The following is a 26,015-nucleotide window of genomic DNA, read 5'->3' on the forward strand; positions in this document are numbered from 1 at the left end:
ATAAATGAATGTGACCTCATAAAATTATTAACTTGATGAATGGTCTATTTTATTTAAAATCCACTACATTTAAACAATGCCATTGTTTCCCTTCATCTTTACGAGGACAGATTCAATTGAATGAATGAGTTGCATAGAAAATATATAATTGATCACCTGGGATCATTCTTTCTAAATGTGAATCACTCCCTAATTACTATTTCAAAATGTAGATTGAAATTAGAGAAACAAAAATACAACTTTACCAAAATAACCATACCATCTCTTAAGTTGTTAAGATTCTGCAACTTTAAAACTCTAATAACCAGTTATCTCACATTATTAAGGACCTTTCCTCCTTCTAAGTTATATTGATGTTCAGGCAGAATCAATAGGCAGATCAATACACCACATAATCTCCACTACCTTAGAATTGAGTGCACACTGTAATGGCGTTTCCTTCATCTTGTTCAGAATTTCAGTATTAGCTCCATTCTCCAGAAGAACCTGAATGATACTATCATAGCCCCATCGAGCTGTAATGTGGAGAGGTGTATCACCTTTGTCATTTGTCATGTTTAAGTTACAGGTATATAATTGGTAATATACGAGAGCTTTGACACACTGCAAGTAATAAAAATAAGACTGTTAATATTCATTTAAAGGACAATTTTGTATTTTTAAGTCTTTGGTTTAAAGTTTTACCTGAATATTCATACAAGGTCACATCAAAAGGAAATTTTAAAAAGTGATCAATTTGTGCTTGTCTGAACAATAAATAATTGCAATATATTTCAGTAAAATTCCATAACAGTAAATTAATTTCCCTCATAATAAAATACTAGTAAGAAGTATACATTTTCTAATGCTGCATTCGTTTCAAAAAATGTTAATAAATTCAAATTTGTTTTCCAGTATGGCATTCTGAAATATAATTGTGTATAGATTCTTAAGAGATTTAGTTAATATATTTCAATTTTGTAAAGCCTAAATATTCAATTTCAGGTAAATCCTTGAAAGAATATTACTTGAAATTAATTACCAGCAGATGTAATCTCACTAGCTCTCCATTCAACCCTGGATCACCTAGACAACAGCAACACATACATCAGGATGCTTTTCCTTGACTACAGCTTTCAAAGCACCATTTTACCTTCAGTACTGATTAGCAAGTTTCAAAATCTGGGCCTCTATACCTCCCTCTGCAACTGGATTCTTCACTTCCTCATTGGAAGATCATAGTTAGTACGAATCGGAAACAATGTCTCCTCCTCACTGACAATCAACAGAAGCACGCCTCAAAGATGTATGCTTAGCCTGCTGCTCTACTCTGTCTACACCCATGATTGTGTGGCTAGGCATAATTTAAATGCCATCTACAAATTTGCCGACAACACCACGGTTGTGGTGGATCAGCTAGAATCCCTTGTCCCGGCGTAATCAAGGAAAGCAGGAGGGGGACCTCGGGCTCGGTGGCATTCCCTCATTCTTCTCCCTTTCCCTCCCTCCTCGGCACACCAGACGTCGATGCCAGCTCCAAACCCTACCCTCGGCCTATACCGCACTCTGGGCTCCTCGGTGTGCGTGAGGCCAAGGGGAGGATTCAGAGTTGGGACTCCGGCGTCAGGAACCCACCGACTCACCAGTGAGTGTTCCACCGGCCCAGGAAGCCTCCCCAGGGATCAGCAGCAGCAGTGGGGACCTGTCGGGGAAATCAGCGGTGGCAGTTGGGAGGTCTCTGTGGTCTGCGGTGGCGTGGGTTCATGTCAGTGATTGGTCAGCAGCGGTTGGGAAGTCTTGGTGATTGAGAAAGGCCAGCATTTATTTTGGTGAGAATTAAAAATTATTTTAATACTTAAAAAGCCTTTCTTGTTGTTTGTTGTTTAAACATTGATACAAGTGACTTGCTGTGCTACTCAGCTGTTTTCAAAAATATGACAATGTTTGTCCAACATAGGCCCAGTCCCAACCACTTCAGATAATTAGAGTTGTATTTACGATATAGATCAGTATGCTCAGTTGCGAAAGAATATGTGATATGTTTAGTACTTGGAGGAACACAGGGGCAGAAGTCACTGGTGCTGGATTAGTAACACTCAAAGATCTACGACAAGCATTATGAATCAGAGTAGAAAAGAAGCACAACATCCAGATGTTTTGGACATAATCAGCTCCCACTCGGCAGTTAATTCTCATAAACAATACATTATAGTCTGCATAAAGCAGCTAAATCTAAGTTGCCTTTTTGTCTTCGCACTTCGGGGTGGAGATTATAAAGAATTAGCTGTAACTATATTAAAATCCTTAATAGTTGAGAATTTTGTGGGGGTGAGGTACATAATACCCCAATCAGAGAGCATCAATGGCTTGGAGCTGGGATGTTTTGAATGATGTATTGGACAGAATGGAGACCAGATGAAATATATTTAACACGGTGTAACAAAGTGGGCTACACTGACAAACAAGACTGGAGAGTGCATTATTCGAGGGAGTGGTGGGGGAAAGTATGTGGAGAATTTTAGGGAATTACTGATAATTGAAAAGGAATAGAAATATTGTCTAAGGAAAGTGAAAGATTTGAGAGGTTTCTTAAGATCTTCATGTTTTTTAATCTCTTGATTATTTCTGGAATTTGTCCCTAAACATCTTTGCCTTTCCTTCACCCATCTCCTTTAAAAGCTTGTCAACTCATCACCTTATCAAACCTGCTGATAGAGCGACTTTTGATTAACTGCTCATTTTTGATTCCCATTCTATGAAAATGCCTTTCTATATTTTACAAATACAAGCTTTGTTGTTCTTGCTGGCACTAATATCATTGCGTATGAGCAAAAAGAGGAAACCACTCCAACATCAAGAACAGAGAGGTGTACAGAGCCAATTGTCCAACCAATAAATTTGGATAAGGACTGGACGTGGAGATAGTCAGAGTGGAAGGAGAGGAAGATGCTGAAGAAGACAGTGCTAAGTAATGGAGAATTACCGAGATGAATTCAATCCAGGCAAATAACCAAATACATTTTCTGATGCCGAATTTGGAACAACAAACTGAACAACTGAATTTATTAAAACTTACATCTTCATGACCGTGCATGCAAGCCAAATGAAGTGCTGTATTTCCATTATTATCTTGTATCTCAGTGGAGGCCTTGTAATCTAAAAGTAGCAACTATATAGTAAAGAAAAATAATTAAAAACTGTTGAGTACTTAATTTATTAAACACAAGTAATGTTTTTAAACCTTTAAATGGAATTCATGTAGGGATGTAAAATAAAACAGAAGTACTCAAGTGGCACAATGTTTCAATTCTGTTAAAAGTGTCATGAACCTAAAACATCAACTGTTTCTCCCTTCACAGATGCTGCCTGACCTACCGAATATTTGCAACACTTATAGGTTTTCGAGTTTCTATAGTACTTCATTTTACAATAAAATGTAACTTAGCCAAAAACATTCTGTGGCCAGTTTCTTACTTCTGCATGTGGATTGAGCAAAGTTACAGCAGTGGTTCTCCAAGCTGCAAATCCTGCAATTATATGGCGCTATTCTTTATTTACATTCTCATCATCATATCATTATGAGAGACTTCGTGGTTAATTAAATTTCTTTTTCAAAAGCACACATAGAAGTACACAAGATAAAAAATTTAAAAAAAATAAATCACATTTTTTACTGCATTTAATCAAAATGGTAAAATGAAGAACAATTTTTAAAGACGTCTTGAAAACTTTGATCGCATCTACTTACAGTGACATTTTGATATCCTTTCTGACAGGATAGGTGGAGTGGAGTAGATCCATGATAGTCTGTAGCATTAACTGCACCTCCTTTTGAAACCAACACGTCAATTATCATTGGTTGACCTTGAGAATAAAATACATTTGCTAATTATTTAGAGTAACTTTAGAAACAAAGCTATTATCCATCTGTTTGCTCATAGTTTTGCTATGATCTGATTCCACCTGCATTGAATTTGCCCATCGTTATTGAATGAAGATCTACCGGGACCAATGCCTGAAGAGGGCGCACAAGATCGGTGAACCGGTGCGGACTCGAAAGGCCAACATGGCCTGTTTCCGCTCCGTAAATGGTTCTATGGTTATCAGTTCCAAATTAACACTAAGCAAAAGCTTTGAAAACCTTCCTTGCTGTCCACAACGCTTCTGATCTGAGTATTGTCTGCAAACTTGCTGATCCAATCACCACATTGTTGTCCAGATTGTGGATCTGGATGACAAGCTACGCTGGTCCCAGTTCCGATCCCTGCAGCACACCCTAGTCACAGGCCTCCTGTCTGAGAGGTTATTGTCCACGGCCACTCACTGGCTTCTCCCACACAGCCAATGTTTTTGAATATTTTAATATGAGATTTCACATCCAAAGTAGAGGACCACTCTGTTTCTGATCAGTTTGTTTTGTGGGTCGCAATGAAAACTTTTTTACGAGGTCAAATTATCAGTTATGCATCCAAACTGAAGAAAGAGAGAGTTAGAGAAACTGAGGATTTGGAGAAGAAAATAACAATCTGTGAAAAAGAATTTCAAAAGAAAGCTACTGAATTCCAAAAGATCCAATTAACTAATTTAAAGTTGAAGTATAATAAGTTACAGTCATATCGATTTGAATGTTTGTTGAATCGTTCAAAAAATAAATTTTATGAATGGGGTGAGAAAGCTCATAAAGTATTAGCTTGGCAATTAAAAAAAGAACAGTTATCTAGGATTATACCAGCTATTAGAAATAAATCTGGTATTACTTTTAGTCAAAAAGAAATTAACGATGAATTTTGTAATTTTTACAAAAAACTTTATTTGACTGAATGTAAAGAGATAAAAGAAGATGCAATAGACTCTTTTGAAAAATATTAATTTACCACAGTTATCTCAAAGTACAGAGGACCTATGGATAGATGTTAAAATTCTCAAAGATACACTCCACTTAAAATCACCAATGCCTGAAGAGGGCGCACAAATTCAGTGAACTGGTGCGGACTCGAAAGGCCAACATGGCCTGTTTCCGCTCCGTCAATGGTTCTACGGTTAATGCATCCAGCCCAATATATGATGTTATGCTTAAATTTAATGCTCAATTTCAAATAATATAATTAATTTAAAATCAGAGGTTGAAAAAGATGGATGTTACTTATTTATTTGTGGATATTTGATCACAGCAACAATAAATTCTTACCACATAAAGCAGCTACATGCAATGGTGTATAACCCCGGTCATCTCTGGAAGCTGGAGTGACAATGGATGGGTCATTCATCCTACTACAAAATAGTATAAAATAGAAAGTTCATCAGACCAAACAATTTACCAAGTAATTATTTAAAATTGATATTTGTAAAACCTGACAGCAAAATTATGCAGAGCAGCTATAACCACTGTGACATTTCCAGAAAGGTTGTGCATAACATATTTGTGATACAATTTTAAATTACAGATACACAAGTTCAAGACTAAGTGGAGATGAGATGGTGTCGTAGATTCTGATTCAGAACGTGGAAAGTGGCTTAGTCAACTTTAGTTATTTAAAAGGAATATTGCAAGCATGACATATGATGCATTCTGAATTCAGGAGATCAATCTACAGCATCTAGAATTTAATTCCTTTCAAAATGATCTTTTCCCTGTATCCTATTACTCTCTCCTCTTTAAATTTTGTGTTAATTCTTTATTATTATTCTTCTTAGTATCTTGCCATCTTTCCAGATTTTGACAAGTTCAGAGCATTTTTTTTTGGCATCCACTGCAGCAACCATCAAGCAACACCACTCACCTACCTCTAATCTTATTTCCTATTCCTCTTCCACCCTAACACACAGGGTGCTCTCTGGAAAATACACCAACAGGTTTAGGTTATGGTACATTTAAACATTTCAGTTCACCTCTGCCTTATGTGCGAAAACACTTTTTTAAACAGTCACCCCATCAGCACTCCTCAGGAGCACCCATCTTTCCGTCTACTCTTCTTCTTTCTTTGGCTTGGCTTCGCGGACGAAGATTTATGGAGGGGGTAAAAAGTCCACGTCAGCTGCAGGCTCGTTTGTGGCTGACAAGTCCGATGCGGGACAGGCAGACACGGTTGCAGCGGTTGCAGGGGAAAATTGATTGGTTAGGGTTGGGGGTTGGGTTTTTCCTCCTTTGCCTTTTGTCAGTGAGGTGGGCTCTGCGGTCTTCTTCAAAGGAGGTTGCTGCCCGCCAAACTGTGAGGCGCCAAACCTCAGAAAATACTGCACAACCTTTCTGGAGAAACTTGTACTGCTTTTAATGTTTTAAACCAGCTCTACCTCAGTCTTTTCTTTCCATTGGGTGGGGTGAAAACCATCATGTATCCAATCAATTTGTTCCTTTATGATATCTCTTATATTATAGTAATTGTAGTTACTACATGTATGGAATATTAAATAAAATATATTATTTAAATCTTTTCTTTCCTGATTAATTTCTTCATCTCTCAGTCTTTGTTATTTCTCTGTCTAATCTACTCTTTATACAATTCTTAATTTATTTGATTAAACAATGATAATGGATCTTTTCCCATTACATTTTTATTTTTTGTTGAATTATTTCCTGGAAAAGTCTTCTTAAATGTCTGCCACTGCATCTTAATTGACCATATATAACCATATAACCGTTTACAGCACAGAAACAGGCCATGTCGGCCCTTCAAGTCCCACTTAACATAATGTGTTCATTTCAGCTAGCTCTGTTTTAACACACTCCGAAAGATAATAACAGATCAATATAATGATATCACAAACAATTAAATATCTGAAGAAAGCAAAATACTATTTCTTTTTAATTAACATACAAATGTTATCAAAGCCATGATCATTGAGAGATTTCTTTTAACATTTTAGCAAATCGTGGATCACAAAATTATTACTTCATTGTTGCACAACCAGATCACCACAAAAATTTGTGATATTGGCCCAAACGATATCTGGAACAGTTTGCATGGAAAGATAAGCCAAAACACAACATGCACAGTTATCAGCAGTACCCAATACACAAGTGCTGTAGTAACTTAGCAGGGATGCAGCATCCTTTGGAAGCAAAAGGCCGTTGACACTTAGGGCTGAAGTCCTTCACCCAAAATGCCGAGAGTCAAAAAATCAGACAGATGCTACAATAAAATGGTAGCTGGTGGGGGTGGGGCTTGGGTGTTGTGGTAGACATATAGGCTAACAGGTCATAGGTGGATTCAGGTGGGAGGGTGAAGAGAAAGCCGAGAAGTGATTCGGGGGAATATTTCTATCCATAACTTTATGTTCTGCCAATGTGAGGCTGCCCATAAATTGATGGAACACCTTGTATTCCATCTTGAAAGTCTCCAACCAGACAACATCAATATCAATTTCAAACGTCACAAACCCCCTCCTCCTGTCTCTCGTTTTCCCTCATCCCTCTATCTCCCCACCCCTTCCTTCTATCAGAGAGCTGTCCTTCTTAGTCTTCTGCCCTCTCGATCACTTCTCATCCTCACCTTCACACCTGAATCACCTATTACCTGTTAGCCTGTGTTTCTACCACCCCCCCCCCCCACCCCACCTATTTATTGAGGCATTTGCCTGATGATCAGCACTGCTGAAGAAGGGCTTAGGCCAGAATGTTACTGCCTTTTGCTTTCAAAGGATGCTACATGAGCTGCTGAGTTTCTGCAGATTTCTTATTTTCTACCAACAAGACCACACGACTTACTGCAGCTTCAGAAGTTTCATTGCACACCAACAGATTACATCTGCCATTGGAAAAGAGAGCTCTGCATTCACTTAAAAGAACATGCCTTTTTCAGAAAAAGCCTTTCTCATTATTTTAAGCAATCTATGGATTTGGATGGGTCCATGAGTAATACATGTCTCGCAATGGTCCTGGAATTCATGAAGGATGGCAGAAAAGAACCTGGTACATGGTCAGTCACTCTTTCTGGTCTGAAAACCTCCTCTTAGTCGAAAAAATGCACAAAGAAAGCTATTGATGGCTGCCTGTTCTAACAAAAGCCCTTAATGAGCAGGTTATTGGCCATTGGTTCCTCAACAAAATCTAATTACACACCATTTCTCCATAAATAAAATGCCTGGGTGCCCTTCCTGATGCAAAAGTGATAGGCAAATTGGAAGACAAGGGAAAGATCATGTAGCTACTTGAAAATAAACAAATTGATCCTGTCACATGCACAGAGAGAACTTTAGCCAAAAGAGTGTGACTGAAAGAGTTCCTCCGAATTTCCCATTTCTCTGTGATTACAACCTTAAAAACCGTGAATAATTTCTTTAATACTAAGTAGGATTGTGTCTCTGAAGACTAAGTTCTGCTGAGGGAGCCATATTTTTGACCCTTCAGTTCATCCAGAGGAGCCAGTCATTGCCATAATGATGTCACCACTGAGGCAACCATTACCTTAGCAACTTAGTAGTTAAATTTCAGAAAAAGCCTTTCTCATTATTTTAAGCAATCTATGGATTTGGACGGGTCCATGAGTAATACATGTCTCGCAATGGTCCTGGAATTCATGAAGGATGGCAGAAAAGAACCTGGTACATGGTCAGTCACTCTTTCTGGTCTGAAAACCTCCTCTTAGTCGAAAAAATGCACAAAGAAAGCTATTGATGGCTGCCTGTTCTAACAAAAGCCCTTAATGAGCAGGTTATTGGCCATTGGTTCCTCAACAAAATCTAATTACACACCATTTCTCCATAAATAAAATGCCTGGGTGCCCTTCCTGATGCAAAAGTGATAGGCAAATTGGAAGACAAGGGAAAGATCATGTAGCTACTTGAAAATAAACAAATTGATCCTGTCACATGCACAGAGAGAACTTTAGCCAAAAGAGTGTGACTGAAAGAGTTCCTCCGAATTTCCCATTTCTCTGTGATTACAACCTTAAAAACCGTGAATAATTTCTTTAATACTAAGTAGGATTGTGTCTCTGAAGACTAAGTTCTGCTGAGGGAGCCATATTTTTGACCCTTCAGTTCATCCAGAGGAGCCAGTCATTGCCATAATGATGTCACCACTGAGGCAACCATTACCTTAGCAACTTAGTAGTTAAATTTCAGAAAAAGCCTTTCTCATTATTTTAAGCAATCTATGGATTTGGACGGGTCCATGAGTAATCACCTCTGTCAATATCAGCAGTATCCACTTCAGTAATGACAACGGCAAAGTGATTTTCTTATGGTTCTATTGTGTTTGCCATTTAAAGACCATAAGACGTGGTAGTAGAAAATAATGATTTAATCATGATCTGATCCATTTTACCACCCAGCCCCACTGCCCAGCCTTCTCCCTATAACCTTTGATGTCCTGTCTAATCGGGAAACTATCAATCTCTGCTCTAAATATACCTAATGACCTGGCCTCCACAAATGCCTGTGGCAACAAATTCCATAAATTCACCACCCTTTGGCTGAAAAATTCCTATGCATTTCTAATCTAAGCAGTTGTCCTTCAATTCTGAAGTTTATGCCCTCTTGTCCTAGAATCTCCAACCATGTGAAACAACCTTTCTACATCAACTCTGTCAATGCCATTCAACACTCAAAATGTTTCAATGAGAGCCCATCTCATTCTCCTAACTCCAACAAATACAGGCCAAGGGATTTCAAACACTCCTCGTATAATAACCTTTTAATTCCCAGAATCATTCTAGTGAACTTCCTCTGAACCCTCTCCAATGTCAGCACATCTTTTCTTAAATGAGGTGCCCAGAACTGCTCACAATACTCAAAGTGAGGTCTCACTAGTGCCTCGTAAAGCTTCAACATCAAATCCCTGCTCTTATATTCTATTCCCCTTGAAATTAATGCCAGCGCTGCTTTTGCCTTCTTCACCACCAACTCAACATGCAAGTTTACCTTCAGGCTATCCTGGACAAGGACTGCATCTGGATATTTTCAATTTTCTCCCCATTTCAAAAATAATCTGCCTGTATTTTTTCTACTATAGTGCATGGTTGTATACTTTCCAACATTATATTTCATTTTCCATTTCTCTGCCCATTCTCCTAATCTGTCTGTCCTTCAGCAGACACCATGTTTCATCTACAACACCTGCTTCTCCACCTATCTTTGTATCATCTGCAAAAGTTGCCACAAAGCCATTCATTCCATAATCTAAATCATTGATACAAAGCATAAAAAGAAGCAGCCCTAACCCCAACCTCTGTGGAACACCACTAGCAACTGACAGCCAATCAGAAAATGATCCTTGTATTCCAATTCTCTGCTTCCTGCCAATCAGCCAATGCTCTCCCCAGACTAGTACGTTTCTCGTTACACCATGGGATCTTGTTACCTTGTTAAAGTAACTTCATGTGTGACAATTTGTCAAATTTCTTCTGAAAATTCAAATACAAAACATCCATTGCATTTCCCTTATCCAGTCTGCTTATCACTTCCTCAAAGAAACACCAATTTATACTGGTAAAATCAGAAATGGCACTGTGCAAATAGTGCCGCCATCTGGAAAAGTGTCAGGGTCACTAATGTGAATAACTTCAGTCCAACTTCAGAATAGGTACATTGTTACTTCACCTAGAAATGACGACTGGGGTTGATTCATCAAATAATTTGAGATACTTGCACCTTTGAAATTAAGCTAATTATCACCCAGATGTCCACATACCATACCCAGCCCAGTTATAAACCAATGACATAATGAGCATTTTTTTTTTTACAATTAGGCTATATTGCTAAATGTCCGCTATTATTTTATTACCAACTTACCCTGACACAAGTTTCTCACAGCTATCACAAAAGCAGAGGGGATGGCACATCTTTTGAATACTATCTTCACTAGTTTCACCTTCACTCAACAATGCTTCTACTTCTGCCTGATTGCCAGCTGCAATGTGCTGCAAATAATGCACACAAAATCAGTGTTGTCATAATGTTCAAAAGCACCAAAATTCTTACTTGCTGAAAACAAAACAGGTGCTTAATGGTAGAGAACAACTACAATATCATACATCAACTTAAAAAGAGATAATACAAAAGAGAGAAATTAAATATTCAAAATGATCAAGAAAAGAAATGTAACAATAGTGCAGATAGGTTTTTTTTGTGGTGTTGCAGTCGTCCATGATTAATGTAACAAGGGGAGGTCCTGATCAGGAGGATCCATTAGAAAGAATAAGTTCATGAAGTTTTTTTGGAGGTGGACACTTTTGTAAGGAGTTTATATACTGTATATATATTTTTGTTAACATTTTAAATGTCTAAATTTTGTTCCTCAGACAAAATTTTAAACTTTAACCAGAAACATTAATTTAGAATAAAACCAGTAGTGGTTAGCAGAATGTGATCACTGCACCAGCGACCAGGGTTCGAATCCTGCAACTGTATGCAAGGAATTTGTACGTTCTCCCCGCATCTGCGTAACCACATTTTTTTTTAAAATGATCAAGGCAACAAATCAGGGAGAAAAAAAATTAAAATATAATCTAAAATGTTGATAATAAGTTATTCATTCACACTCTAAGGAGCTAGGACATTAATTTTAGTAGAAGCTTCCTAAACATCTCTCAAGTCACCATCCACAGTCCCAGACCAAGCCACAGAACCAGTAATTTCTTGGATTCTTCTTCAGTCAGGATGCCTCCTGCTGTTCGGCAGATGGGCTATGCTGAAAAATCTTGGCAGACTCCAGATTGGTGGAAACAAGGGTGTTCACAAGTGCAAAGGACAAATGAGCTGACAATGGGAAAGTCAACAATAGGGCAACTGCCTCTTAACTCCATTAATCTGACCACTTCCAAATGGAAATGAAAGTTAATATCAGTATTTGCAGCAGGAACTGCCAATGGTGGATAACTTTCTTCCTGATTGACCATAGAATTAACATACTAAAAAATTTATATTAATTTGCAATTGCCTTAAATTCGAAACACTTTAATCACTTGCATTGATGATAAAATGACAAGGCAAATCTTGATTCATCAGATAACAATTGGATAGGGTACAAAAGAAGCACATTTCAAGCATTTTAATCAAACTCCAAAATTAACTTGATTTATAAATAATTCAAGTTCACCTCAAACAAAATATCAATTGGAGCTGATGACGGCTGGTACAGCAAGTTCATTCTTTCTCTAAAAAATGCTTTATCATTTAGTTCTCTTGATCCCTGTAGATGAAAAAGGGTTTCAAGTTAAATTAATAGAAGTGCAACACAATCATATTGTTAAGTACTAAACCAGTAGCATTAGACATTCACTAAGATAATGGTATCTTCAAAACAATGATTTTTACTATTAATAACACTTCATACATAACACTAAAATTAACCCCACTATACAAGTGCGCAAGCATGTGGCAAAACCAAAACCATTATAGTTCAGGCATAATTCTGAAGAGATTATTTTTTAAAAATTCAGTTTTGTTTGGAAACTCAGATTCTTTAAATTGTTGCAGAACAGCAATTATGGAGTAGGTGTGAGGCATCAGACTTCTCATAACTCACGAATGTCTTGCAGTCGTTTTCAGATAATTGCTTCTTCACACAAATGATTTTCCCCCTCTTGCATGGAAGTCTCATTACTTGTTTTTCTTCGACAGTGATTTCACAAACCCAGGCAAGGGTTAAATGAAGTGCCATGTAGAAATGGACACAGAAGAACTGTTCTCTGTCTCTTAAAGGGACAGTTGGAAGTGGTCATTCTCTTTCAAAAGCTATTTATTCTGTGTTCTCCTCTGACCAGCAATAACATGTAACAGTACCTTTCTAGTTACTGTAACTTCAATCGTGTGTGTCTTACAGGATGGTCAAGCACCTTCTCCTATCCTGTGTTACCTATAGAATGGTAAGGCGTCTTCTGCTTCAGTTTGACATTGGTTCCTTAACATTCAAAAATCTTGCCTGTCTTGAAGTGTCTTACCTAATGAGGACACCATTCCTGTCTTTTGAAGTTTCTTCAAAGTTAATTAACCCCTATATGCTAAAAGCATTCGACTTTATCTCTTCCAAAAGTTTATGAGTGTGACTCTTTTGAACAGAGGATCATGGTATGACTTGCAAAAGTAGTCATACAAAATTCATTCAATTAAAGAGAGAAGGGATTATAGGGTTTTGAGACAAACACTGTAAAAAACTAATGTTTTAGTCATTGAATCACTTCACTGAACTCCAGAAATTTTGAATATCAAAATATATAACCATCCTTATTAGTGCATTGGTCTTGAACACAAAGTCATTTGGACGTACTGTACATTATACTATTCTTTTCATGTTACATTTGTGGTTTTAGGAAACCTACTCCATCTATATATATCAAAATGCTTTACATGCACGTACTTCCTACCTGTGATACTTTGAGTATTGCACTTTCAAATCACACCCAACACCAAAAGTCCCAGTTGCTTCACTTACCCCTGAACGAGGCTTCTTGTTTTTGCTTGAATGCAGCTTATTTACAGCTTTATTTGCTTATTTACTCATGAATTATTTCAGTGCACCTTGAATAAAATAATTCCTCAGCATTTAGGTCAAATCAATTACTTAAAATGACAGGTCACTGTTTCCTTGCAAAAAATTCAGGAAATCATAGATTTAAGTTTGAGATTATCACTCATTCTAACAAAACTGATTCAAACCAATCTCTTTTTCATAGCACCAAAAATATTTACACACAATAATGAATGCCAAAGAAATTAATAGATCTTTCAATAATGAAAAAGTGTTCTTACAGTCTGACCAAGAGCCAGGTTGCCCTGATGAATATACTCGACTGCAGCCTCAAAGGAAGTTAAACAGTATCCCAGTTCATCCTTAACTGGACTGCAAAATCGAAAATTCTTGATGTAACTGAGATTAGCCATCCTGTAACAAAAAATATAGTTTATATAAACAATTTGTGAATATTTTCTTACATTCACATTAATCTTGACTTCAATTGATGCAACGACAACTTTCATTGAAGCTATATTTTGGATGCTATATAATGGCATATATAATGGCTATATAATCCATAAATCTTCGTCCACGAAGCCAAGCCAAAGAAGAAGACCCCATAATAAAAAGTTATAAAACATTCAATATCACAGGATTATAGGGAACGCAAGAATTTATCTTTCAGATTTCAAAATTCTTCAGAGTCATTGCCTCCACTTTAAAAATGATTCATTGTTATTCTACTTCAAAGCATCAGAACACGGTTTTCAATTATCAGATTTTAGGCACGGTAGTTTGGGTGACAAAATTAGTCAAGATATTTTACTTATTCAGAAATTGAAGTCTATCAAAAGAGGTACATGCAGTCCATTCTAAACCCCACTGTAAAAACATTTCAGAATTATACTAAATGGTTAAACTAAAGTTTATGCGTGCCTACAAGAATGAGCCTCGAACTCAAGCCTGATTCAGAGACAATAGTGAGCTAAGCTGCTGTGTAATTTAATTTACTGTTTCCTTTGGAGAATAAAACCTCCATCAATTTCAAAGCAGGACAGAGTCCAGCTGCAAGTCCTCCAAGTATTAAAAAAACCAAATGGCAGCATGGTTGGCGTAGCAATTAGCACAATGCCTTTATAGGGCCAGCATTTGGGACTGAGGTTTGAATCCGGTGCTGTCTGTAAGGAGTTTGTAGTTCTCCTTCTGTCTGCGTGGGTTTTCCCCGGGGGGCTCTGGTTTCCTCCCACTTTTGGAAATGTATTGGGTGTAAATTGGGCGGCACGGACTCGTGGACCAAAACGCCCTATTACCATGCTGTATGTCTAAATTAAAATTAAATAGGATTCTGTATACAAGATAAGAATTTTCAAAAAACTTTTGAGAAATTATAAACTTACCAGTTAGGGATTTCCGTCTTGACCAGTAAGTAAAGCAGAACAGGTAGAAGATCATCAGAAGACATAAAATGTTTACAGACTGCAAACAGAAAACAAAGTTGCATAATGATGCTTGTCAGGTGCACTACAAATAGCAGATATTCAGAACAACTGGGCCTGTATTTTTTGAGTGTGTAATAGGACATGTAAAATTCAGGGTTCATCTTGCAGGTTAAAAACCTGAAGAAATAAAGGCACTAATCAGTGACTCCATTATTTCCTCAAACCTTTGATCTGGTCCTTAGGTTCTTATTCCAAAATTTAATTACTACAGCTTGCAACCTCCTCAGTAGTGATCAGACTTTTACTGAATTTATGTTAGTGTGATTAACAATGACCCTTCAAAATAAAAATCAATATTACTTAAAAAAAAAACAAATATCCAACCTATTACAGTAAAAGTCCAAAAATCCAGATACCAGAAATCGGACCACCTGAGAATATGGATTTCTGGAAAATTCTCAGTTTGTGTGTGTGCGTGCAAGCCTAAGCACCATAGATGCATAGCAGTAACAAGTGACCACGTGGAAGTTGCAGAAATGTAAGAGGAAAACATTTATTTGGCTTTTTTGTGCTTTGTATTTAATATGAAAAAAAAGTGTTTAGTTAATAAACTATCAAAATTGACTTGTTTATCCTCCTTCAATTTAAACCAACCCAATCTTCAAGCAGTCTGGATTTTAGGACTTTTACCGTATTTCCAAAACAAGGCATTCAAACTTCTCTTTTTACACAAAAATGCTGGAGAAACTCAGCCCAATACGCAGTGTTCTTTTTGTAGCAAAGATATAAAGATTCATAACTAATGTTTTTGGACTGAGTCCTTCATCAAAATACGAGCAAAAAGCAAGCAGGTACCTGAATAAAATGGAGAGAGAGGGCAGGAGGTCATAAGTGGATATGGGTGGGAGGGCACAAGAGAAAAAAGCTGGGAAGTGATGGGGAAGGTACAGCTCTCTGAATGGAGAGGGAAGGGGGTGGAGAGCTGGAGGAAAGAAGTCTGGACACAAACTGGGAGATGGTTTCGTTGAGCACCTTCGCTCTGTCTGCAGCAATGGCATGGATCTCTCAGCGGCACCTACTATTTCAATTCCGTGTCCCACTCCCACGATGATATATTTGTCCATGACCTTATGCACTGCCAAACTAAGGCCACCCACAAATTGGAGGAACAACACCTAATATTTCTGTCTGGGCATTCTCCAACCAGATGGTATTAACATTGACTTCTCTGGTTTCTGTTAAGCCACTCCCCTGTCTCCTCTTCTTCCCCATCCCTCTCTCCTTTCCTTCAGCTCTCCACCCCATTCCCTCTCCATTCAGAGAGCTATCCCCTCCCCCATAACTTGCCATCTTTTTTTCCTCTTGTACCCTCAAACCTCTCTGTCCAGTACAAATATTACTTCCAAGTGGGTAAAGCACCAAAGTACTAAATACATCTACTGGCATTCTCTTTCATGCAAGTTAAATGAAATGCTTTTTTTTTTTTGTTTTCCCCTTGTGGCAATACCATTGCATTAAAGTTGTATTTTCTTCAGATCAACATGGCAGTTTCACCTGTTAATGCTAGAAATGGGTAGAAATCTCTTGACATTAAAGTGCACATAGCAGCAAACCTTGAATCCAACTCCTCACAGATATAAGCCACTATCTGCACTAATTCAGAATACCTGTGGCTTATTCTAATCAATTTTCCATCAATTTTTCCACTGGGCTCAGGGTGCACAACATGCAGCATTGACATTCAAACTAATTAAGCCCCATCTTATCAGCTGCAGCCACCTGTCCATGCTCCACATTGGCCTATATGGTAAATGTGCACTTAGCTTAATCCAATCCATTAGTATCAGCTGCTGGTAAATGCTGTCTCAATCATATATACTGCAAATAGCCAAGTCTTGCGTGACATAAAATTCCACTTCACAGGTCTGGATAACCCATGAAACAGTTGAAAAGATTTTGGACATGGGCCCAATGTTATCTCTGACTTTCAAAAACTCTTTTTTAAAAAGCAAAACTGGGGTATGCACATTAGCGTAGCACAACATTATTATAGTGCCAGGAACTCGAGTTTGAATTGGAACCGTATGTAAGGAATTTGTCTGTTCTTCCAATGACTTGCATGGGTTTTCACCAGGTGATCTGCTTTCCTCTCACCTTCCAACAAAAAAAATATGAATGAGGTTGGTAGGTTAATTGTGCAGCAAGCTCATAAGAACACTACTAACTATCCTTTTCCAAATCATGCACCATCTGAACTTGGAGATCCATTGTTGTTTCTGGGTCTAAATCCTGGCACAACCTTCTCCACAGAAATCTAGCAATTTCTTATACGAAAATAGGAGCAGAAGTAGGCCATCAAGCCTGCTCTGCTATTCAATAAGATCATGGCTAATCTGGATGTGAACTCAGCTCTATATACCTGCCTTTTACCCTGAACCCTTAATGAGACAGCCTCTATTGCTTCCTGGGCAGAGAATTCCACAGACACACTATTCTCTGGGAAATGCAATTCCTCCTCACCTCCAACCTAATTCTACTCCTTCAAATCTTGAGGCGGTTCCCTAGTTTTAGTCTCACCGACCATTGGAAAAAAATTTCCTGCCTCTCTCTCATCTATTCCTTTCATAATTTTTAAATGTTCCTCTAAGGTTCCTTCTCATTCTTTGGAATTCCACTGAATACAGTCCCAGGCTACTCAACCTTTCCTCATAAGCCAACTCCCACATCTGGTATACTTCCTCTGCATCACCTCCAAAGGCAGTACATTATTTTCTCAAGTAAGGAGACCATAACTGCACACAATTCTTCAATTGCAGCAAAACCTCCCTGCTCTTGAATTCAATCCTTCTAGCAATGAAGACCACAATTCCATTGGCCTTTTTGATTACCTGGCAGCAACAGAAAAACCAATCTTTTGCAATTCATGCACCCACACTCCCAAGTTCTTCTATGTCACTGCTTGATGAAACCTTTTACCGATTAAATAATAGTCTGATATATTTTTACTTCCAAGTGGTTGGCCTCACATTTACCAACATTGCACTCCACCTGCCAAACCTTTGTCCACTCACTTACCCTGTCGATATCTCTCTGCAGACTCTCCCCATCCTATGCACAATTTGCAAAAAGACTGCAGCAATTCAAGATGACCCTCTCAAAGCCAACTAATGATGGGCAAGATTAAATGTTTGTTTTCTAATACTCTGTTGACTGAAATGAATGAATTTCACAAGATTCTTTGAATAAGTGCTTAGAAACTTGGCTCAAAACAACTGGATTCCCTAAGGATTCCAATATTGGACAGTATATAACAAACTCCAGTAAAGGGCAAAAGATTCAGAAACAGAAATCCTTCACCGTTGCACTTATCACAAAAATTATAGAACTTGAGCACAGAACATCTTTGCAGAAAATCTCAGATAATTATCTTATAATAATTTATATTTCAAAGTAAATTTTAAATTATAGTAGATGATTTTAATATGCAAAACAAAAACATGAGTACCACTTCACTTTCTAACCACTGTGGATATACTGACCTCTTTGACTTGGGGATTGCATGATCACATGTATCACATTTCGTAAGCAGATTAATTTGAGTTGTGGACTAGTGCATTGGTTCAGCTGACTCAACTCCCGTTTGGCACGAGGTAAATTTATACTAAAATATTAAATGAAGAGTTATCAGCTTAGAACATTTTAATTTTTTTAAATTTAGAGATACACCATGGCAACAGACCCTTTCTGCTACATTATTTCAAAATCTATTTGCATCAAATTATAATGCTATTCAAGGACAGTACATTGCTATTGAAAATTATATTAGATTTTATATTTGGCTAACATTCACATTTATTTTTAACATTTTTAAATTTATCCTTTTCCAGTATAATCACATTTTCTTATTAATAGTCATACAATTTTTTTTTACTGTTGCGAAACATTGGTCAGAGGAAAGTCTTGTATTCACATCACTAAAAGTTTTAGATTGCATAACAAGTGCCAGTGTAATATGAGAATTATTTCATAATCCATGATTTCTGCTAGTCAATATATTTTAAAAGTTTTTTTTTTTAAATTGCACAGGCTTTAAATCTGAAATAAAAATGGAATTACTCAATAGGTCATACATCAGTTGAGAAGAGAGAAATAGTTAAATGTTTCATGTCTCAGGTCTTAAACTAGAAAAGATAGAAGACAAGTTAGTCTTCAGTAACAGTAAAGGGCTGAATGAAGCAGATGAATGGATGAGACCAAATGAGCAGTACATCAATTTGGATCAGATTATGCTTCTCGGTCTGTGTAACATGCTACACATAGCAAGGCTGTGGGATGTGATCAGCAGGTTTGACTGTACAAAAAGGAAAAATCCAAAATAATGTGCCAGTTACAATACCGAAAGTCTCCACTAGATCAGGAACTGAGTTGTTGGTGCAAGAATTAGCTAAAGTTTGAAAATTTAATAGTGAGCTGGTAGAAGGCTGCAATGTGTCCAGATGGAAGATAAAGTGTTGTTATTCAAGCTTATGTTGGACCTTGTTGTAACATTGCAGGAGGCCACCAAGAGAAAGGATAAGTGGAATGGTGAATAAAAAGTGGCAGACAGCAAGAAGGCCAGGGTCAATCAAAGTGAATTCAGTTGTTCTGCAAAGATATCACTAATCTGTCTGGTTTTTCTAATGTAGAGGAGACCACGTTGGAAACAATAAATGTTATACACTAATTTAAAAGAAGAGCATGTGAATCAATGCTTCAGATGGAAGGATTATTTGGAGCCCTGGAAGGAGGAAGAGAAGAGGCGAAGGGACAGAGTGCTATATGCCTATGAGTGACAGCTCGTGACGCAAAGGCTGACCAGGGAGTTATGAAGAGAGCAATCCATTCAGAATGCTGAAAGGGAAAAGGAGCAAAATGTGTGTCTGGCAGTTAAATCTTGTTGGAGCTGGCAAAAACTGCAAAGGGTGATCCAATTAATGCACAGTCTGGAGCAGTGGAAGTTCATGGTCTGCCAACGACAGAGGATGAAAGGAAAGGAGTAGGAAATAAATGAAATAGGACCCAGTATGGCAGAGGAGAACCAAGAATCATGAGGAATGGCTCTTCAGGTGCACCTTTGTGGAATGTTTCATAATTGGGACAAATGTGGCAGAGGATCAATAAAATCCTTAGTGGAGACAGGCTGGGAGGAAGCAAGATAAATGCAACTCCCCTTGAAATCAAGGCAGCATTTGGCTTACTGTATCAATAGGAGGAAAATTGGAACCAAAAGGGAAAGTCTCCACTAGATCAGGAACTGAGTTGTTGGTGAACAGCGAAGAGAGAAATTTATCAGACACTCAAAACAAAAAGCAAACTTGCTGAAGTTTTCTTTGAATGATCAAGTGTTTATAAACATTTACATTTGTCCCTTTTTGTTAATTTTTAAAATTAATAGGTTTAAATCACTTCTGAATATATCAGAAATGTTTTCTGCTATTGAAAGCTTTAACTATCAGCTAAGTCAGCAGGGGAAGCTTGGCCATCTGTTGAAATATTTCAAGCTATTTTATAGGCTGATATTATTCTGATTTCTCCATCCAACTCCAGCAACATTGCGCTGACTTTACATTCCAGGGAACCCCACCTGCTCCCGTTCATGATAATGGTCCTGACAAATGTCGACTCCACATCAGATGAAAGACCATTTTTACCCCAAAAGTCAGCAATTACAGATAGTGGCAAAAAATGTGGGGCAATAAAACAAATTTAGGAGATTGAAGAAGTGGGGTATGGAATCAAAAAGATTTACACAAGAAACAGGGATAGGCATTCAATAAGATTAAGGTTCATCAATGGTCCAGTGCTACTTCCCTGCAAGTTGCCCGACATCTCGATTTCTTTAATATGTAATTAGTCGAACTCATTCTTAAGTATATGCAGCGATTAAGCCTTCACAGCCCTCTTAAGTAGGTTAAGAAGAATTATTACCTAACCTATTGACTGAAGAAATATCATCTCACTTCAGTCTTGAATTGCCAACCCCTTATTTTGATTCATTAATCCCTCGTTCCAGATACTCCAGTCATGGGACACATCCCCATATCCAGCTAATCAAGTTAACCATGAGATTCCCTCTCATTAAAAGAAATTAAGATCTTGTCAATTGAAAACACAACCACCAGTGGTGGAAGGTTTAAATTCAATGATGATCAAAAGGGCAGAAATAAAGAAGTACAGGTATCTAGAAGTTTATAGGACTGAAGAAGATTTCAGAGATAGGCAGGAATAAGACTAGCTGGACAAAGACCAAGGGTTTTGCCTGGCTTCAAGTTTGAGACCTGCTGAGGAATACATGAAGCAGAAGAAATTGATTTACAATGATTATGAGTTTGTTTCCAGGCAGCAGCCACACTTACATTCTTCTTTGGCTTATCTTCGCGGACGAAGAATTATGGAGGGGGTAAATGTCCACGTCAGCTGCAGGCTCGTTTGTGGCTGACAAGTCCGATGCGGGACAGGCAGACACGATTGCAGCGGTTGCAGGGGAAAATTGGTTGGTTGGGGTTGGGTGTTGGGTTTTTCCTCCTTTGCCTTTTGTCAGTGAGGTGGGCTCTGCGGTCTTCTTCAAAGGAGGTTGCTGCCCGCCAAACTGTGAGGCGCCAAGATGCACGGTTTGAGGCGATATCAGCCCACTGGCGGTGGTCAATGTGGCAGGCACCAAGAGATTTCTTTAGGCAGTCCTTGTACCTTTTCTTTGGTGCACCTCTGTCACGGTGGCCAGTGGAGAGCTCGCCATACAACTTACATTAGAAGTGAAATAATCACAGTTTTTTAAAAAATGATTAAGTAAATGGAGGATAAAACATGCACCCCATACAAGATTGTGATATTAAAATTTCCAAGGCTCATGATTTACATTTAAAATTAAAATCTCACCTGAATTGTGACTTGATTCCTAAATCTTTCAGTTGAAGGTCTTGTAAACTTCGTGTGGTTTTATTAAAAGTCGCATCCTTCAAAAAAAAAACCAGACAAATTAATTAAGAGTGATGCAATCCTTAATGTACTTAGTTACTGCAAATATACACTTAAAAATAAACATTGTTGATGAGTTTTAAAAATAAATGCAGTTTGTACCATTTACTATTTTAAAAGTTGCAACAGTAAAATTATCTGTAGTTTTAAAAACTGAATTCAAATTAAAATAATACAGGTACACGATCCTTTATCCGGACATCTAAAATCTGGAAAGCTCCAAAATTCGGCAAGTGGGGAGAGAGGCGGCAGCGCGAGTCGGGCAAGGTGTCCGAGGGACCGGCGGTCAGGAGATGCGGACAGGCGACTAGAAGGGAGTGGGGGTGGATACGGCAGCACATTTGGGTGGGCTTTCCGAAATCTGGAAAAATCCAAAATTCGGAACACAGTCCAAGGGTTCTGGATAAAGGATCGTGTACCTATATCACTTTATAAAATTGTAATAATGTTAAACAAAGGCAAACTGAGACAAACCTGACTGGCCTCGATATTTCCAACACTCTTAAAAATCTGATCATGGATACCATGCAGTACGTACATCTGCAGAATAACGAAAGGAATGCAGTGTTAAATACAATCATCTCACTATTCCATAAAAAAGTGTGAAAAATCGGTTCTCAAGTTGAATTTAGGAATATTTACGTACTTCAACAGCTTGTTTCAGCAAGGCCATTTGCACCTCCTGCTTGATCAAGATTTTCTTAATTCACCAGAAAGAGGATTTAAAAAAAAAGTTACTGATGAGCTGTTTAAATCAAATAAACCCATTTTAACCATTTCAGTTCTATTTTAAAAGTGAACAGGTGTGATATATAACTCACCAATCTTGAGTCTCTCAGAAGATACTGAAGACATTTTGTATAGAGTGTGTTTACTTCATCCTGTTTTTTTTAAAAAAAAATTAAAATTCTCTATAACATAAGGTTTTGACTGAACTTTGCTGTCCAATTTACAAAACCTTGAACACCAAATGGAATTTAACTAAAATAAGGCTATTGGGAACTCAACATATTCAGGATGTAAGATAGGTCTAAAACTGAATCCTATTTAGTTCATAGCATTTTTACTCTGGGTTTATATCATTAACTTTTTTTTACAATTTGCATCAAAGGCACAGCAATGTTTTCTGTTAGTGTTTAGTTTTAACTCCACATACTGTTGCTGGGAGACAAAAATCTAAACGATTTATATATTAAACTCCAAAATGGTAATGCACTTGGACAAATAAAAACAACACATTTTGAAATATTGATCAAATCATTTCAGAGTTTGCAATTTCTTTGCAATGCACAGCAGATTATTCACTAAAACTCAACACTAAAATCAGGGACATGATCTTTTTCAGCTGATTCACACTATAAACTGTAGGAATATTTCAGTGGGACAAGCAGCATCTGTGCAGGCAAATAGGATGATCGACATCATCCATCCACCAGCACAGAATCTTCAACCCAAAATATCAATCATCTCGACATCTTCCCAGATGTTGCTTGAGCCACCAAGTTCTTTCAGCAGTTTGTTACATGCTCCAGATTCCAACATCTCACCTCTCATCTCCATTTAACAATCTATCCTTGACCACTATTAGAGATATTTAAGCTATCTAATCATAAATTCTTTTTTTTTTTAAATGGTTAATGTTAAGCTTAGCACACTGCTTTGTGCCACAGGATTAAATAATTCAAAGAAAATAAGATTGAATTACAAGTACAGTAATAAAGTATTAACAAATCTTGTATAGCAGAGACTTAAAAAGATAAAAAGAAAAACATTATACTAAATTATCTAAATCAATCCCCTCCCTTTATTTTACTGTTATGTAGCTATGGAACTTTTATTTGATAAAACCAATAAAAATATTGAAAAAGAATTACAAGTAATAAGTGGATGAAGTAATTGAGAGGTGCAATCTAATCTAAGTTTTGATTGATGTACTTAAACTAACTTTGATGATCCAAGTCATCTGAATCCCTAAATTAGATTACTGTTTTAAGAAACTCAAAACACAGCATTAATCTATAATTTATAAAACTGCTGTCAATTATAAGTGTCAAGCTCTCTGAAAGGGCATAGCTAAGGCACAAGATTTAAAGGCACTGGCTTATAGTTTTCATAACAGCAAATATTGAATGCATTATGTGATAACCAAGTGGGCAAGAAAAGGGCAACACGGTAACGCAACACAATTACAGCGCCAGCAACTGGGATTCAAATCCCGTGCTGTCTATAAGGAGATTGTATGTTCTCCCCATGTCCAAGTGGGTTTCCTCTGGGTGCTCCAGTTTCCTCCCACCCTCAAAAATGTACCAGCGTACATTTGGGTATAATTGGGTGGCATGGGCTGAAAAGGCCTGTATGCAGTATGTCTAAATTTTTAAAAAACAATAAAAGAGAGTCATTAAAGGTAAAAATCAGTAAATTATTTGTGGCATTGCTAAGGGAACACAAGATATTTATAGCAAGAACATGATAATGAATAATACATAATTGTGGTGCTGGAAGAAAATCATTTTGTAATTATTATAAATAATTTAAAAGTGCACTAAAAATGTACTGTATTTTCACTCATATAACGTGCACATGCATATAACGTGCAGAAAATCATAAATTCTGAAAAATTATTTTTGTACAATCTTTTTTTGGCTTGGCTTCGCGGACGAAGATTTATGGAGGGGGTAAAAAGTCCACGTCAGCTGCAGGCTCGTTTGTGGCTGACAAGTCCGATGCGGGACAGGCAGACACGATTGCAGCGGTTGCAGGGGAAAATTGGTTGGTTGGGGTTGGGTGTTGGGTTTTTCCTCCTTTGCCTTTTGTCAGTGAGGTGGGCTCTGCGGTCATCTTCAAAGGAGGTTGCTGCCCGCCAAACTGTGAGGCGCCAAGATGCACGGTTTGAGGCGTTATCAGCCCACTGGCGGTGGTCAATGTGGCAGGCACCAAGAGATTTCTTTAGGCAGTCCTTGTACCTTTTCTTTGGTGCACCTCTGTCACGGTGGCCAGTGGAGAGCTCGCCATATAACACGATCTTGGGAAGGCGATGGTCCTCCATTCTGGAGACGTGACCCATCCAGCGCAGCTGGATCTTCAGCAGCGTGGACTCGATGCTGTCGACCTCTGCCATCTCGAGTACTTCGACGTTAGGGGTGTAAGCGCTCCAATGGATGTTGAGGATGGAGCGGAGACAACGCTGGTGGAAGCGTTCTAGGAGCCGTAGGTGGTGCCGGTAGAGGACCCATGATTCGGAGCCGAACAGGAGTGTGGGTATGACAACGGCTCTGTATACGCTTATCTTTGTGAGGTTTTTCAGTTGGTTGTTTTTCCAGACTCTTTTGTGTAGTCTTCCAAAGGCGCTATTTGCCTCGGCGAGTCTGTTGTCTATCTCATTGTCGATCCTTGTACAATGCACACACGCATATAACACATGGGTGTCCTATATTCTCAATTCTGACTGGCAAAATCAATTTGCATTTAAATGGGACATGAGACAAAGCACATACCAGTATCTACATAGTTCATCTCCTGCAATTAACACCCAATGAACTTTCCCCAGAGGTATCGATTGCCCATTATATAGATGATATCCTGCCACAACACATTAACAAGCTTTGGAGAGGAATTAATTAAATAGACCAAAGACAGGGTTTAGGAACAGGCCTTGGCAATTAACATTGATAAGATGCAGTGCCCTAGCCAGAATGTCCTGTTTATAGGCATACCATGGCATTCAGTACAAAGAGATATTCTTAAAATCAAAATTGTCAATAGACAATAGACAATAGGAGCTGGAGTAGGCCCTTCGGCCTGGAGTAGCCATTTTACAGATCATGGCTGATGGTCCACAACCAATATAAATTGTGTCCATTCTTTCATTGCTGCTATAACATTCTCATACTTGTTATAATTTTCCCACGCTCACTTGTGCCCATTCTTTCATTGCCGCATTATATTCTCATACTCTATAATATTTTAGCGCTCACAGTCTTTCCCACAGCCACTATTATATTCCACGCTTAATAAATTGCTAAATTGCTGGCTCAACTTTCCCCACACCCGTTATTAATTGTGCACATTCAGCATGTAAAAAATTCTCATATAGCACGCATACCCATATAATGCGTGCGATTCACTGCTCAATTGTGACAATGCAACTGCAAAATAGCTTAGAGACTACATTAGAAGAAAAATTACAATTG

The 26,015-nt window shown here is 37.9% G+C and overlaps 1 protein-coding gene across 9 annotated transcripts in view; it reads right to left on the reverse strand.

Moving 5' to 3' along the window:
• ankrd27 (ankyrin repeat domain 27 (VPS9 domain)) overlaps nt 1-26,015 on the reverse strand; it is an 80,520-nt gene that overhangs the window by 30,898 nt on the left and 23,607 nt on the right. For all 9 annotated transcript variants that reach the window (XR_011345871.1, XR_011345872.1, XM_069901787.1 and 6 more), the window contains 13 exons: nt 22,647-22,706; nt 22,472-22,525; nt 22,300-22,365; nt 21,727-21,803; nt 18,351-18,472; nt 14,770-14,848; nt 13,669-13,801; nt 12,017-12,109; nt 10,711-10,838; nt 5,168-5,250; nt 3,728-3,843; nt 3,056-3,148; nt 406-603 (listed from right to left, as the gene is read on the reverse strand). Coding sequence is in view for 7 of the 9 variants with exons in the window: in XM_069901787.1 (XP_069757888.1) it covers nt 406-603; nt 3,056-3,148; nt 3,728-3,843; nt 5,168-5,250; nt 10,711-10,838; nt 12,017-12,109; nt 13,669-13,801; nt 14,770-14,848; nt 18,351-18,472; nt 21,727-21,803; nt 22,300-22,365; nt 22,472-22,525; nt 22,647-22,706 (1,302 nt within the window). In the remaining 2 variants the exon portion in view is untranslated. The remainder of the gene's footprint in view (nt 1-405; nt 604-3,055; nt 3,149-3,727; nt 3,844-5,167; nt 5,251-10,710; nt 10,839-12,016; nt 12,110-13,668; nt 13,802-14,769; nt 14,849-18,350; nt 18,473-21,726; nt 21,804-22,299; nt 22,366-22,471; nt 22,526-22,646; nt 22,707-26,015) is intronic.

The sequence above is a fragment of the Narcine bancroftii genome, chromosome 10 (genome assembly GCF_036971445.1).
Source record: "Narcine bancroftii isolate sNarBan1 chromosome 10, sNarBan1.hap1, whole genome shotgun sequence".
Taxonomy (NCBI): domain Eukaryota; kingdom Metazoa; phylum Chordata; class Chondrichthyes; order Torpediniformes; family Narcinidae; genus Narcine; species Narcine bancroftii.